A 17,831-nucleotide genomic window follows, 5' to 3' on the forward strand; every position below is an offset into this window, starting at 1 on the left:
AGTAACATTGCAATTTGTTTGTCTGATGACCTTAGCAAGATGTTTCAAATACCTGGGCTAGAAGGAAACACTGAAACTAACAAGTAAATATTTGGGTTCGGAAAGGTGATTGGGGGTAATAAATATCACGAGTTAGTTGATATGCAGCCTATAGCTGCTGGTTGCATCATTTCTGGAAGCGCGACTGTGCCGCTGATGCAGTGCACCTGTTACCAGTAAGCTGGTACTCATTTTGCCGACCTCGGAAGAATAACAGGCTGAATGTTCAACGGCACGACAGGGGCTCAAACTCAAGGTAGGGGTTTAAATTAGAATTACATAAGTATCTGGAAGTGAAGGAGATAGGAGATCTGGAAGTTAAGGAGATTAGTTAAGCATTGATGGGTGATTGTGTGCATGTGTACGGAGTGCTGTTGGTGGGGGTCTCATCAAGGGGTGTTGTGCGATTGATGTTGAGTTTTTTTATCCTCCGCCGCGTGGCGGAAGGGGGATATTGTTGTCACCCAGGTCGTCCGGCTGTCCGTCCGGGCGTCAACATTTATAGCTGTGAGTACGATAACTCATAAACTGTTTGCCACATCGATTTGAAATTTGGGTCACACTTGTACCACCTGAAAAGGAAGAACCCTATTGATTTTGGGCATGGCCGGATCCAAGATGGTCGACTGGGGCGGCCATCTTGAAAAAAATGTTTTTTTGTAATAAATGGAAAACTGTTTATCTGATTTCAATTATTTTTGGTAACTACGTTCCTCACCCCTGGGCAACTTTATTGAGTTGATGACCAAATGGTGTCTTGTTTCCAATTCACCTCCCTCATTATCTGGAATATGTATGACCTTTTTCATTGAATGGCAGGGGATTCCCCATCTCTGATGGTATATTTAATAATGTGACAGTGAGGTGTTTTTAATAATGTGGAAATGAGGAGTTTTTAATAATGTGGAAATGAGGTGTTTTTAACAATGTGGAAATGAGGTGTTTTCAACACTGTGGGAATGAGGTGTGTTTAATACTGTGGAAATGAGGTGTTTTTAATACTGTGGAAATGAGGTGTGTTGAATACTGTGGAAATGAGGTGTGTTTAATCCCGTGGAAATGAGGTGTTTTTCATACCGTGGAAATGAGGTGTTTTTCATACCGTGGAAATGAGGTGTTTTTCATACCGTGGAAATGAGGTGTTTTTCATACCGTGGAAATGAGGTGTTTTTCATACCGTGGAAATGAGATGTTTTTCATACCGTGGAAATGAGTTGTTTTTAATACCGTGGAAATGAGGTGTTTTTAATACCGTGGAAATGAGGTGTTTTTAATACCGTGGAAATGAGGTGTTTTTAATACCGTGGAAATGAGGTGTTTTTAATACCGTGGAAATGCGGTGTTTTTAATATCGTGGAAATGCGGTGTTTTTAATACCGTGGAAATGAGGTGTTTTTAATACCGTGGAAATGAGGTGTTTTTAATACCGTGGAAATGAGGTGTTTTTAATACCGTGGAAATGAGGTGTTTTTAATACCGTGGAAATGAGGTGTTTTTAATACCGTGGAAATGAGGTGTTTTTAATATCGTGGAAATGCGGTGTTTTTAATACCGTGGAAATGAGGTGTTTTTAATACCGTGGAAATGAGGTGTTTTTAATACCGTGGAAATGAGGTGTTTTTAATACCGTGGAAATGAGGTGTTTTTAATACCGTGGAAATGAGGTGTTTTTAATACCGTGGAAATGAGGTGTTTTTAATACCGTGGAAATGAGGTGTTTTTAATACCGTGGAAATGAGGTGTTTTTAATACCGTGGAAATGAGGTGTTTTTAATAATGTGGAAATGAGGTGTTTTTAATAATGTGGAAATGAGGTGTTTTTAATACTGTGGAAATGAGGTGTTTTTAAGACCGTGGAAATGAGGTGTTAATAATTAATGTGGAAATGAGATGTTTTTCATTCCGTGAAAATGAGGTGTTTTTAATACCGTGGAAATGAGGTGTGTTTAATACCGTGGAAATGCGGTGTTTTTAATACTGTGGAAATGAGGTGTTTTTAATACTGTGGAAATGAGGTGTGTTTAATATTGTGGAAATGAGGTGTGTTTAATACTGTGGAAATGAGGTGTGTTTAATACTGTGGAAATGAGGTGTTTTTAAGACTGTGGAAATGAGGTGTTTTTAATAATGTGGAAATGAGGTGTTTTTAATAATGTGGAAATGAGGTGTTTTTAATACTGTGGAAATGAGGTGTGTTTAATATTGTGGAAATGAGGTTTGTTTAATGCTGTGGAAATGAGGTGTGTTTAATACTGTGGAAATGAGGTGTTTTTAAGACTGTGGAAATGAGGTGTTTTTAATACTGTGGAAATGAGGTGTTTTTAATGTGGAAATGAGGTGTTTTTAATAATGTGGAAATGAGGTGTTTTTAATACTGTGGAAATGAGGTGTTTTTAAGACCGTGGAAATGAGGTGTTAATAATTAATGTGGAAATGAGATGTTTTTCATTCCGTGAAAATGAGGTTTTTAATACCGTGGAAATGAGGTGTGTTTAATACCGTTGGAATGAGGTTTTTAATACCGTGGAAATGCGGTGTTTTTAATACTGTGGAAATGAGGTGTTTTTAATACTGTGGAAATGAGGTGTGTTTTATATTGAGGAAATGAGGTGTTTTAATACTGTGGAAATGAGATGTGTTGAATACTGTGGAAATGAGGTGTTTTTAATTCTGTGGAAATGAGGTGTTTTTAATACCGTGGAAATGAGGTGTGTTTAATACTGTGGAAATGAGGTGTGTTTAATACTGTGGAAATGAGGTGTTTTTGATACTGTGGAAATGAGGTTTGTTTGATACTGTGGAAACTGGAGGGGGAGCACTCGGGAGAGTGCAAAACCTCCGCCGCCAATACTGCTGGGTCAATCAAGTGAACCTTATATCTTATTATTTAAATGTGATGTCAACAGTGCTGACAGTTATAGTTCTTTTCTCCAACATTTTTTTTTTTGGGGGGGGGGGTTGGAAATCACTTTTAAACATGTAGAAATGCAAAAAAAAGAAATCGAAATTTTGTTGAAAAAAAAAGTTGCAAAAATTTTATTTCTCTCAAAATTTTTTGGGGGGGGGTTGGAAATCACTTAAAACATGTAGAAATGCAAAAAAAAATTCTCTAAATTTTTTTTGGGGGGTAACAATTTTTTTTGGGGGGGAGGAGGGTTGGAAATCACTAAAAACATGTAGAAATGCCAAAAAAAAAAAATTCTCTTACAATTTTTTTTTTGGGGGGGGGACAAAGTCCAAAATTTAATGGAATGATCCTTGGACCATACCAAACCCCCCCCCCCCACCAAGTTTCGTCAAAATCCGTCGAAGAGTTTTTCCGTAATACTGTTCACAAACAAACACACAAACAAAAAAACAAACAAACAGAAAGGGGTGAAAACAGTAACCTCCATCCATCTTCGAAGATGGCGGAGGTTAATGAGATGTTTTTCATACTGTGAAAATGAGATGTTTTTAATACTGTGGAAATGAGGTGTGTTTAATTCTGTGGAAATGAGGTGTTTTTAATCCTGTGGAAATGAGGTGTTTTTAATCCTGTGGAAATGAGGTGTTTTTAATCCTGTGGAAATGAGGTGTTTTTAATACTGTGGAGGTGAGGTGTTTTTTTAAAATGTGGTGGTGAAGTGTTTTTAACCTCGCCGCATGGCGGAAGGGGGATATTGTTGTCGTCCGGCTGTCCGTCCGTCCGGGCTTCAACATTTATAACTGTGAGTGCGATAACTCATAAACGGTTCGCCATATCGATTTGAAATTTGGGTCACATGTACCACCTGAAAAGGAAGAACCCTATTGATTTTTGGCGTGGCCGGATCCAAGATGGCCGACTGGGGCGGCCATCTTGAAAAAAAAAATTTGTAATAAATGGAAAACCGCTTATCTTATTTCAATTATTTTTGGTTTCTACGTTCCTCACCCCTGGGGAACTTTTTTGAGATGATGACCAAATGGTGTCTTGTTTCCAATTCAACTCCCTTATTATCTGGAATATGTATGACCTTTTTCATTCAATGGCGGGGGATTCCCCATCTCTGATGGTATATTTAAACCAAGCCCATGCCACTGCCCCTGAGGAGAAGAATAAATAAAGAATCCCCCCCAAAATTTTTTTTAAATAATCATAGATTTTGCATTTTCTTCTTTGGATCTTGTGTTGATAAATTGGTATGGTGTTGATGTTGCGCAGGCATGATGGGCTGAATGGCCTCCCCACCTGTGTGATTTCCTTGTGAGGCCGCAAGATCTTCAGCCAGCCACCTTAACCGTTCAGCCAGCAATGGGATAAATATCATGAGTTAGAATTGGGGATGGCAAGGGAGATTGGGGATGGCAATGTACCTCCCTGAACGGTACATTGCATGCTAGAAACGATTGGGGGTGACATTTCAATTTTGACTCATGGAAGAAAAGGATTGAGATATGCATTGAAGGATATTTCTACTTATCACGGCTCACCCCCTGCCCCCGCTCCCCCACAACGTCGTATTAAAGGCAAAATATATGGGATTATACAAGATGCAAGGCACTATAAAGCTGCCAAACCTGCTTTCTGATGGTGAATGAATAATTCTACAAATGTGAGAGCACATTTCACTTTCCTTCAGAAAGAATGTTTCATCATTGTTATATTGTTGCGGTTCTCGGAACCGCATGCACACAACAGAGAGGTGTCCTGAGATAGTTATGCCATTAATATACGTGCAGTTAGATCCCTACCTTTTGTCTAGTGGGACAGCAGGGAGTGCATTGTGATGGGCTATTAGTTCGGATTAATAAATCATTTTTCCCCTTTTATTTTATTTCCTCCTTTTAAGATCCACGGTGCCTTCATCTCGCTTGCTACGCTTGTTTCGCTGGCCACAGCGTACCACCATCTACCCGGACTCTCGCTTTCTGAGTCAAAATCCCGATGTTCGGCTGGACAAACGCTGTCGCTGTACCACCACCCACCTGCCAAAGGCCAGACATGCGCGGCATGGGCGGACCATTCCGGAGTCTGGCTGAAACCCAGCCCAGAAAGACAGACCACATGAAGGGCTGGTCCAATCGGGATGCTCGGATCGGACGATGACGTCGGTTTCGAAATGGCTCCTCCCTGAACTCCGGCCTCTATAAAGTATGGAGCAATCCTCAGAGAGTGGTCAAAGTTGGTTGGTTGAAGTAGTTGGGTTGGTTGGAAGGAGAATTGCAGATGAGAATTGGAGGAGAATTAAAGAGTGAAGGAATTAAAAGGGGTTTGGAGTAGTTGTGAGTGAGTGTTCCTGCTACTTGTCTCCACCGATAGGACGTCGAACCGCCCATTGCTTCTCGACCAAGCCTCCTGTCTGGCCCCGCTTTCTGTTCCTTATCTCCGACCTCAACGAACGGCCTCTTGCCTGGTCGTGCCTGCTGCTCATCTCACGCCCCCCCCCCCTTGGGCTCCACTCGAGCCCCTCCTGCAGACACTATCTCCACACGTACGGTTGTAGCTGAACAACTCTACCATTGTCAGGTGCCGCACCACGGAGCATCCCTCCCCCGAAAAGCTCAGGTACCCAGAAACTGTAACCTCAACTCCCTCCCTCCCTGGCTGCAAAAGTCCCTTTCACAATTGGGTTTACTTTGTCTGAGTGTGTGTCTGAGAGTGTTGGCGCCTCACCGTTAAGTAAGCCTGTATAAGATATTTTATTGTTGTGATTGTTGCTTTATTAATCTCGCGTCGTCTGCACTCTCTGCTTTGTAAGTTGCTTGTAAAATTGCCACACCCCACACCTCTCTTTCATCTTTCCCTGCATTACACCCCCAATAAACCTTTGTTGTGTCACATGCTTTTCCTCGCTTGTTGTAAATAGATAATTGTTGTAGAAATGTTCCCAGCTCGCCTTTGTCTTTTCCCTCATTGGTCCAGCATGGTTCGAATCCAGGTTTAGCCGGGTCTTTATTCCCAACAATCCGTTCCTTCTAGCCGGTACGTCTTTGGCAGTGCCGCTCGGCTGCATCCGATCCGGTAGAGTGATCCGGTTCGGACAAGGCGTACCGAGGGCGTGGTTCCCCGGTGGTTAAACCGTGTGGTTAATTAGGTAACCCGATTCCAGAGGCGGGAGGACCCTAGGTCACGCATTTGAGTTATTGGCGACCACGGTCGTTTAAGCGACCCGCCGCGTCACGGAATTATCCGTGAGCGACGGCCGACAATTCCGGGGAGTCTGGTGGGAATAGACGTAGCTTTCCCCAGCTTGTGGTCTTCTCACATGACCCTGCCGGCCCACAACAGTTTGGTGTCTGGAACAGGATTCGAGCCAGGGGTGTGCTAAGCAACCCCCCCCCCCCCACAATTAAGAGCAGGACTCAAATTTTAGGCAAATATCAGTACGGACCATGGCGGACCAAGACGAGCTGGTTCAGGTGGGTTCTGAAACAATGATAGAGGAATCCTTGGCTCAGGGCAACAGTTTTGAGGGAGATCTTTCCCTGCAGCCATACCCAGAAGTAACATTGGGGGCAACAGCGACAATGCTTGAGGATCCCCTGCATCAAATTTCCCCCACTGAGGACCTAGCGATCCCTATCGGATCCACACCCGATCATAGCAGATCGGCCTCGCCAAAGCTGTTGGACATGAACTAGATTAAGAAAATGTTGGAACTCTGGCAAAACCAACTGATAGGGGATATGAAAAAAATGGTCCGGAATTTTACGGATGGGATCAGGACTGTACCTGGGGAAATGACCGAGTCGAGGGGGAGTGTGGAAGCTGTTCGGACCGCGATTGACGACGGGCAAGGTCGAGGTGACGAGTGAAACAGGAGAGAAACCTGTAAAATCGGACAGATAGAGACAAAGAGTCAGGAATTGGGCATCATAAAAGAGATGCAGGAATTAAAAGAGGTGAACAAATTGCACAAAATAAAAGAGGAGCAGACACAAATAGAAATGGTAAGGGATATTGAGATTGAGCATGTGGAATGTTTTGAGACCCAGTGTGAGGGTCAGGTTAACCTCCCACAGGAACAAGGGGAGATGATATGCTCCCTAGAGGCAGACCGTGACGAGGTGAGTCCGGGAAGGCTGTACGAGGTAGAGCGGTTGCATGTTGCGAAAGAGCGCATGCCGATCTTTGGGGGGATAGAAGCCCCGGGATCTCGTGGGCTAAGAAAAGCCCCCAGCGTGATTGTGCCGGAGTGTGTGTCAGAACGTGAGAGTGGTGCAAATGACATGGCATGTGTGAGTGCACGTGAGGAAATGGGACACGGACCGACCCAGACGGGAGTCGTGGGTCGTGTAACGGACGGAATTATTTCGGAAACCGCGCCGGCACTGGGGGACGCTGTGTGCGAGGTCCGTTCCGTGTTTTGCAAACTGCCCAAGCGCGGACGATTGCATGATGGGAAGCCGGCATTGAAACAATCCGCGCCGGGTACAAGACCAGAGCACGGACTGCTAAAATGGAGGCGAATTGAGGGATCGAGTAAATTTGGCAAGAGTATGGCCCGATGTGAGCACGTGTACGGGGCCCGACGTGCTGCACGCCGCGAGTGGTGTTCGCAGGACATGCGGAACGAGTCCTGGGGACGACACCGCCTGGCCAATGTGCGTGGCAGGCCTCACTGTGTGGTCCGTGTGTGAGTGGCGTCAGTAAAGATCTCGCAGCACGAAGGCCAGGTGGGTAACACGCACGGTGGTTCACGTGGTGAATGGCCCGAAAGCGAGCATGTAATGCGATTAACGGGGCGATGTTATGACCTCATGTATCGGCCAAACGAAAGGGACGAATGTACTGTAAACCGCCACCCTGGAGATGCCAGGCTCGTCGAGCCTTGCCACGAGTACAAGATGCCCGGCCAGGATGTAGCGTACATCCTCGTCGGGGGCAAAGGAGAATTATTTCGGGGAAGGGTTTTGCGTTAGAAAGACCGGCCTCATGGGGGCATGAGCCGTCCTCCATGGGGCCCGGTAACACGAGTTAGGGGAATTTAGGATAGAATTTAGAATGGATTGGAGACATGGACAGACATGGAACGTGTAGTGGGGACGTAGATTAGCTACGTAGAGTAAAATGGAACGTGCATTTGAGTAAGGGATTACTGGGAGCACGAGCTAGTTAGGGGAATGTAGTTGGTCGAGTGTCAGTGTTGGTGTGAAAAAAAAAACAACAAAAAAAAATAATGAGTGAACGTGGGTCAGCGGGCCCGAGTGTGAATGGAGTGAATGTGGAATGCATGGTGCGAACGAATGATTGGTGGGAGAAGTGAATCCCTCCCAAGGGAACCAGGGGTTAGTGTAATAATAGTTAGTGGGTTATTTAAATTAACCTAAAGGATGTCGTTTGGTTGTTGGTGTTGAATGAAGGCACGAAACCTTTTGTAGGGTGCAGGAGACTATTGACCGGCTGGGAGCGTGGCTGGTGAAATATGCGTACTGAGTAGAGGGCACCCCGGGCACCGAAGTAGTCTGCCAGAGTAGGCCATGGGTCCAAGCGACCGAGTTGGTGTAATGGGCACGGGTACCCACTGGAAAGGGACCCGGAGCGCCAAAATGCTACGTGGGCATTGATGGGGAAAATGCCAGGAAGGGCATTCCCCATGTTCATAAGGAGTAGGTAGGTTCGGACACAGCCTCAGCGACCTGGAGGTGCCGACAATCGAGTTCGGCAAGTGGGTAGTCCTACCAGTGGAGCCACGCTGCCCAGCCACAAAATTGTGCAAGAGCACGGGAGAAAATTTGCGTGCCATGCCCAAATTAATAACGAACACCAACACAGGCGACGGGAATCGTGGTTGCCAGAACCGATAGTTTAAAGAGACAGGTGTGTTGAAAAGCCCTGGGGATAGATTAACTTTTAATAAATGGTAGGATAAATAGAAAATGCGTACCCCTTTGCACAATCCATCCCTTCGCTGTTCATGGGCCACCGGACTCGCCTTGGCAATTTCTGAAACCTGTGGGAGCTATTCGGATGCTGCATTGGGCCTCGAGACAGATTCACTTGTCTCTTCCTTAATCCTCTCAAAAGGGATCTTCGGGATTGAAAATAGACAGTCAGGACAGGTTAGTCGAACAAAGACAATAAGGGGGTTAGGGACACACGTAATTATAAAAAAATTAAATAATAATTTTTAAAAGTCGAAATTGTTGTTTTTTCGCTCGCCTGTTCGAAGAACAGAGAGCTATAGCGATACCCCCGGCATGAGCGTCAGCGTCAGCGTGAGCGTGATAATGTTAAAGTTTTTTGTGCAAGTTATTTAGAAGCTTGCCATTCATTTAATATGTGTACTAGGATGCTGATATTTGGCATGGGGGTTCCTTTGGGATATACTATTGGTGTAGTGAAGTTGAAATTAACAAATTATTTTAATTTTTTTTTTTTAATTTCAACCTAAGATGGTGTCAAAGCCACCCAATGCTCGCCTGTTTATACTAGACGCTTGCCATTCATTTAATATGTGTACTAATTTACTGATTACAATATACATATGTCGTTGTTCTTCTTTCAGCTGCTCCCGTTAGGGGTCGCCACAGCAGATCATTCGTGATGATCCGCACACTGATTTGGCACAGGTTTTACGCCGGATGCCCTTCCTGACGCAACCCTGGTCGCCTCTTACGATACAGGGATAAGGATTGGGTTTCGCCATGATTCCGGGCTGCTCTACACCCTCTAATAGCACGGCACAGCGCAGAGCTCCCGTCCTCAAGCGATCCTCCGAGTAGCTGGGTTACAGGCATACGCCACTACGCCCGGTATTGATTACAATATACATATATTGCTTTAAAATTATTTGGATCAGACTTCACTGCAATGCTTTATAAAAAATATTAGACTAGTCTTTTAAAAACGATAAATGTATAAACAGGCGAGCATTGGGTGGCTTTGACACCAACTCTGTGGTTTTGTTGCAAGCTAATGGGGGTGGGTATGGACAAGGACAGGCATAGGCAATAGGTTGGGGGGAGACTGTAGGGTGGGACCGAGCCCATTTTCAGACCGGCCAGCGCCACCACGCTCCCTCCACGGCCTCAAGAGACCGCACCAGGGCCGGCCGGCTTCATGTGCCGACCTGTTGTACTGCACCTTACCTGGTCTGCATTTGCCATGCCTTTTCTGCCTTTGCCTTGACTCCATTTGCCGTGCCTGCCCATGCCTTTGTTTGCATTGCCATGTCGCTCAACTTTGTCATGTGCGCCGGGACTGTCTTTGTGAGGGTGTTTGCAGGGACTGCCCTGCGGGCGGCCGCTTTGCCGGGGACTGCATTTGCACAGCCTGGACATCTATCTTCTTCTTGTTGTGCAAAGGCCAGTTTAGGTGGACTGTGGGATGGCGTGTGGCCTGCGTGTTGGGGTGGGTTGCCTCCAGCAGCCGGGAATGGGAAGAGTAATAGAAACCAACAAACGGGGAACCATTGACGGCCCTGAAGACGCCTGATCATTGATTTCCTGCTGCTGCACTCATCCCCGAACGTTGCCTTTATTGTGTTCTTTCCTCAAGTGACAGGTCCTGGGCCATGGGTAATGTAAATATTAGAAATGTGTATAGTCCTGACCCACCTGTATGTTTGTTTAGTTTCAGCAATGTAGTTAAGTTATCCGAATGAGTCTGTTAGTTTCGTTACGCAACGCACTAGGTTATTTATTTTTGGGACATGTATCCGAAATGTCGCACTCAGGGATCGGTAGGTAAAATGTACTAGGGGAACCTACACCTGCATGCCACACGAATGTTGACGACTCGGGTCGAGTCTAGCAAAAGGGAGGGGGGTAGTGATGCGGTTCTCGGAAGAGCATGCATACAATAGATAGGTGTCCTGAGATAGTTATGCCATTAATATACGTGCAGTTAGATCCCTACCTTTTGTCTAGTGGGACAGCAGGGAGTGCGTTGTGATGGGCTATTGGTTAGGATTAATAAATCATTTTCTCCTTTTCTTTTATTCCCTCCTTTTATGATCCACGGTGCCTTCATCTCACTTGCTACCCTCGTTTCGCTGGCCACAGCATACCACCGTCGACCGGGACTCTCACTTTCTGAGTCAAAATCCCGACGTTCGGCTGGACAAACGCTGTAACTGTACCACCACCACCTGCCAAAGGCCAGACATGCATGGCGTGGGCGGACCAGGCACTCCTCACTTAACGACCTACCTATTTAACGACCGCGCAGACTTACGACCAGCTCTCCGACCAGTCGGTATTGTGCGCTGTATGAGAACTTTGGTTGTGGAAATGGCAGCGCGGCGTCTCAGCCTCAAGCATCTCATCTTGCATCACCCTTTCTCAGTCTCAGTCTCGTTCCCGCAGTCGGTCGGTATTCACCACACAGGACCCCTACAAGTCCTTCCATTTCCTCGCTGTAATTGCCATTATCTCTGATGATGACCCCGAACCACTACCACACTTTGAAGGATTCAATGACAAAAATGTTAATCTGAATGTCTTTTTTTATAACTTTAATGTTTTTTGGTACATCATTTTTTATAATTTTTGCTGATTGTATTTTTATGTTCTGTAATATGTACGAGTTATGCAAATTAAAACAAAGTTATAAAGTTGGATTTTCCTTTAGACCTTTTCTTTATTCAGAATAAATAAAAACGATTACCTGTATTTACAGTATGCAAACCTAAGTAATGTATATTAGAGCTGATTTCTTCTATTCTGTTTATTACAGTATACAGTACACTACTGTAAAAACATTTAAAAAGATATCCTCGCTTATCGACCAAGTCGTAGGAACAGAACTCGGTCGTTAAGTGAGGAATGCCGGTATTTATGGAGATATAAAAACACATATATATATATATATATATATATATATATATATATATATATATATATATATATATATATATATATATATATATATATATATATATATATATATATATATATATATATACACACACACATATATACATATACACACAAACAGGAAAATAAGTAATCATTTTTTGATCAACACTACACAAAATGACACAATTTACAGGTCATGTGAACAGTAAAATGTTACCAAACCAACCTTTTTGGGTCAACTCAAATTCACTCTTCACTCCTTCCTCCTGGAAATACAGGTGTCCGTTTGTAGCACAATGCACAGTGAGTGCATTAAAATGAAAAATAAAATCCTCAAACTTCAGTCTGTTCCGAAATATTTCTTTCCAAAGTGTGTTGGAGCAACCGGATGCACTTCTGTAGTCAGCACGGTAAAGTCTGGAAATTCTTCAACAATGGACTTCATTCCTGAGGAAAGAGACAAACAACTGGTTACCGGGCAATCACGTGTGCATGGCTCCCCGAGGCGGCGGCCTGTAGTTTCTCAAATGGTGAGTCCGAGGGGTAAGGTATCATTACATATTCAGATCTGACGTTCTGCCAAAGCAGTAACTTGGCTCTGGTTACAACCATGAACGGTTCGTCACCCTGAAAGCAGGATAGTCGAGCGAGTAAGCAGGAATTTAGAATTTGACCATGGTGCCGGCACCCTTTATAAAGGACCGTAGGATCTTTAATATCCAATAACCAATGCCGGCAGGCAGGATGCCAAGTTTGACGTCCATCCGGGGGAAGGCAAGCACACTGATGAATACCGTCTGTGAAACACCAGGACAACAGTTTATAGCTCTGTTGGGATTGGAATCCAGGCAAGACAACTCAGAGGTGAATGTGCATACAATTAAGATATGCTATCCTATCAGACCATACTAAAGTTCAGATAAAAACTAAATTTGAAGGGTAAACGGACGGACAGATAGACAGACGGATGGACGACCGGTATCACATAATACGCCCTGATATATATATATATATATATATATATATATATATATATATATATATATAAATAAATATATATGTATATACATATATATATATATATATATATATATATATATATATATATATATATATATATATATATATATATATATATATATATGTATATAGAGATAGAGATAGATATAGGAGCCTGGTGTTGGCGCAGTGGTTAGGGCAGTGGCTTGGGATCCAAGAGGTCCTGAGTTCAAGCCCCGTTGAGCCACTGAATTAATACACCAGGGGGTTGACTCAGCCTGTCATCCTTCCGAGGTCGGCGGAATGAGTACCAGTGTACTGGGCCGGTGTATACCCCGGTAAAAAAAAAAAAAATTGGTGTACCATATCCCTGTGTCGTAAGAGGCGACCAGGGTTGCATCAGGAAGGGCATCCGGCGTAAAACATGTGCCAAATCACTATGCGGATGATCCGCTGTGGCGACCCCTAACGGGAGCAGCCGAAAGAAGAAGAAGATAGAGATAGATATATATATATATATATATATATATATATATATATATATATATATATATATATATATATATATATATATATATATATATATATATATATATATATATATATATATATATAGACAGACGGATGGACGACCGGTATCACATACCACATATATATCACGACCGGTATCACATATCACATATATATCTATATATATAAATATATATATATATATATATATATATATAAATATATATATATATATAGATAGATAGATAGATATATATATATCCCTGTGTCGTAAGAGGCGACCAGGGTTGCGTCAGGAAGGGCATCCGGCGTAAAACATGTGCCAAATCACTATGCGGATCATACGGATGATCCGCTGTGGCGACCCCTAACGGGAGCAGCCGAAAGAAGAAGAAGAAGAAGAAATATATATATATATATATATATATATATATATATATATATATATATATATATATATATATATATATATATATATATATATATATAGATAGATAGATAGATATATATTAAAAACACCTCACCGCCATGGTATTAAAAACACCTCACTGCCACATGATTAAAAACTCCTCAACGCCATGGTATTAAAAACACCTCACTGCCACATGATTAAAAACACTTCACTGCTGTGGTATTAAAAACACCTCACTGCCACATGATTAAAAACACCTCACCACCATGGTATTAAAAACACCTCACTGCCACAAAATTAAAAACACCTCACTGCCACATTATTAAAAACATCTCACTGCCACATTATTAAAAACATCTCACTGCCACATTATTAAAAACACCTCACTGATACATTATTAAAAACACCTCACTGATACATTATTAAAAACACCTCACTTCCACCTGATTAAAAACACCTCACCACCATGGTGTTAAAAACACCTCCCAGCAACGTTCTTAAAAACACCTCACTGCCACATTATGAGAAAAACACCTCCTGAAACATGATTCAAAACACCTCACTGCCACATGACTAAACAAAACCTCACCGCCATGGTATTAAAAACACCTCACCGCCATGGTGATAAAAACACCTCACTGCCACATTATTAAAAACACCTCACCGCCATGGTGATAAAAACACCTCACTGCCACATTATTAAAAACACCTCACTGCGGCATTATTAAAAACACTTCACTGCCACATTATTAAAAACACCTCACTGCCACATTATTAAAAACACCTCACTGCCACATTATTAAAAACACCTCACTTCCACCTGATTAAAAACACCTCACCACCATGGTGTTAAAAACACCTCCCAGCAACGTTATTAAAAACACCTCCCAGCAACGTTATTAAAAACACCTCACTGCACATTATTAGGTCATCTATATCATCTCAGTTGAGATGACCGAATCATAAGTCTCAAAGTCTGTTCGTCCGTCCACAATCAAACCGAGTGGAGACAAATAACCAATAGTGGAATGGATGGAGGTCGATGAGACATTCACAACGATATAACTTACAAGGTCGTCCAAGGTCGAGGTCAACGTCACGAGGCTGTCAAAGTTGCGAAAATCATCGATTTCAAATCGTCTCTCCTCCCTCATTTATCAAGAGAGATCAAATGTTATTAATGATTCAGATACTATGGACTATTATCAAGAACAACACGAGCCATTTTTTTGAAATGTGTTCTCGTTCCGATTTTATAGCCCTTCAAACTTCGCTCTGATTCCCCGTATGGGCCGTTCATAAAGTACACACAAAAATAAAAGTATTAACTTAAGAACCGGAACTCTCAGAGACAAATATTACATTTGAAGCTTTTGTCAGATTTAACTAAAACAATGGAACACAAGTGAAAAAACAGTGAATAGGCACACTTACTTTCATTTATGACATTAACATTGTCTTGAATGTCAATTTGTACTTTTATTTTCATAAATGACGTGCTGTGATATTAAAAGAAAAAGTTAAATTACACCGTGAGGGACTGCATTGTCATGGCTTACAAACATCGGTTCATAAGGAACTGCTGGCTTTGCAAGCGATTAGCAATGTATGAGGGGGGTGGGTGGTCACTAGCCTGCATACAGAGGGGGTGGGTGGGTGGTCAAGAGCCTGCATACAGAGGGGGTGGGTGGGTTGTCACTCGCCTGCATACAGAGGGGGGTGGGTGGGTGGTCAATAGCCTGCATACAGAGGGGGTGGGTGGGTGGTCACTCGCCTGCATACAGAGGGGGTGGGTGGGTGGTCACTCGCCTGCATACAGAGGGGGTGGGTGAGTGGTCACTCGCCTGCATACAGAGGGGGTGGGTGGTCACTAGCCTGCATACAGAGGGGGTGGGTGGGTGGTCACTCGCCTGCATACAGAGAGGGGTGGGTGAGTGGTCACGAGCTTGCATACAGAGGGGGGGTGGGTGGGTGGTCACAAGCCTGCATACAGAGGTGGGTGGGTGGTCACTCGCCTGCATACAGAGGGGAGTGGGTGAGTGGTCACTCGCCTGCATACAGAGGAGGGTGGGTGGGTGGTCACTGGCCTGCATACAGAGGGGGTGGGTGGGTGGTCACTCGCCTGCATACAGAGGGGGGTGGGTGAGTTGTCACGGGCTTGCATACAGAGGGGGTGGGTGGGTGGCCACTAGCCTGCATACAGAGGTGGGTGGGTGGTCACTCGCCTGCATACAGAGGGGGGTGGGTGAGTGGTCACTCGCCTGCATACAGAGGAGGGTGGGTGGGTGGTCACTGGCCTGTATACAGAGGGGGTGGGTGGGTGGTCACAAGCCTGCAGACAGAGGGGGGTGGGTGGGTGGTCACTTGCCTGCATACAGAGGGGGGTGGGTGGGTGGTCACGAGCCTGCATACAGAGAGGGTGGGTGGTTTTGAAACCCGGAAGTAGAGCGTACGTACTTTATGAACTGCCCGTATTCCAGTCTGGCACAGAGTTACTTACTTTCGACCTCTGGCAGAGATGACCGGCACTCCCGCTCGGGGGTATTTTTAAATATACCATCAGAGATGGGGAATCCCCTGCCATTGAATGAAAAAGGTCATAATATTCCAGATAATGAGGGAGGGAATTGGAAATAAGACACCATTTGGTCATCATCTCAAAAAAATTCTCCAGGGGTGATGAACGTAGTAACCAAAAATAATTGAAATCAGATAAGCGGTTTTCCATTTATAACAAAAAACATTTTTTTAAAGATGGCGCCCCAGTTGGCCGTCTTGGATCCGGCCACGCCCAAAATCAATCGGGTTCTTCCTTTTCAGGTGGTACACGTGTGACCCAAATTTCAAATCGATGTGGTGAAGAGTTTATGAGTTATCACACTCGCAGCTAGAAATGTTGACGCCCGGACGGACGGCAGCCGGACGACCTGGGTGACAACAATATCCCCCTTCCGCCACGTGGCGGGGGATAAAAACACCTCACTGCCACATGATTAAAAACACTTCACCACCATAGTGTGAAAAACACCTCCCAGAAACATTATTAACCAGAGTTAGTGTCAAATCCACCCAATGCTCGCCTGTTTATCCATTTATCGTTTTTAAAAGACGAGTCTAATAATTCATAATTTTTTTGAGAATTCTCTAACAATTTTTTTTTGGGGGGGGGTGTTGGAAATCACTTAAAACATGGAGAAATGCAAAAAAAAAATTGGGGGGGGGACAAGCCCAAAATCTAATGGCATGATCCTTGGACCACACCTAACCCCCCACCAAGTTTCGTCGAAATCCATTATTATTAAAAACATCTCACTGATACATGATTAAAAACACCTCACTTCCACATTATTAAAAAACAACTCATTGATACATGATAAAAAACACCTCACTCCCACATAACGAAAAACACCTCACTGACACATGATTAAAAACACCTCACGACCACATGATTAAAAACATCTCACTACCACATTATTAAAACACCTCACCACCATGGTGTTAAAAACACCTCCCAGCAACATTATTAAAAACACCTCACTGCCACATTATTAAAAACACCTCACTGATACATGATTAAAAACACCACCACCATGGTGTAAAAAAACACCTCCCAGCAACATTATTAAAAACACCTCACTGCGACATAATTAAAAACATCTCACTGATACATGATTAAAAACACCTCAATGATGCATGATTAAAAACACCTCACTGATACATGATTAAAAACACCTCACCACCATGGTGTAAAAAAAGCACCTCCCAGCAACATTATTAAAAACACCTCACTGCGACATAATTAAAAACATCTCACTGATACATGATTAAAAACACCTCAATGATGCATGATTAAAAACACCTCACTGATACATGATTAAAAACACCTCAATGATGCATGATTAAAAACACCTCCCAGCAACATTATTAAAAACACCTCACTGCGACATAATTAAAAACATCTCACTGATACATGATTAAAAACATCTCACTGATACATGATTAAAAACATCTCACTGATGCATGATTAAAAACACCTCACTGATACATGATTAAAAACACCTCACTGATACATGATTAAAAACACCTCACTGATACATGATTAAAA

The 17,831-nt window shown here is 43.4% G+C and overlaps 1 protein-coding gene across 1 annotated transcript in view; it reads right to left on the reverse strand.

Annotated features, from left to right (window-relative positions):
- Window positions 1–11,567: 11,567 nt before the first annotated feature.
- The window catches only part of UPRT (uracil phosphoribosyltransferase homolog), an 88,857-nt gene continuing 82,593 nt past the window's right edge, over window positions 11,568–17,831 (reverse strand). The window contains exon 8 of the mRNA XM_085854517.1: window positions 11,568–12,252. Within this exon, the coding sequence (XP_085710643.1) occupies window positions 12,146–12,252 (107 nt within the window). The 3' untranslated portion in view covers window positions 11,568–12,145. The remainder of the gene's footprint in view (window positions 12,253–17,831) is intronic.

Source organism: Eptatretus burgeri, chromosome 14, assembly GCF_056783735.1.
Source record: "Eptatretus burgeri isolate ZD-2024b chromosome 14, Ebu_testis_v1, whole genome shotgun sequence".
NCBI lineage: Eukaryota > Metazoa > Chordata > Myxini > Myxiniformes > Myxinidae > Eptatretus > Eptatretus burgeri.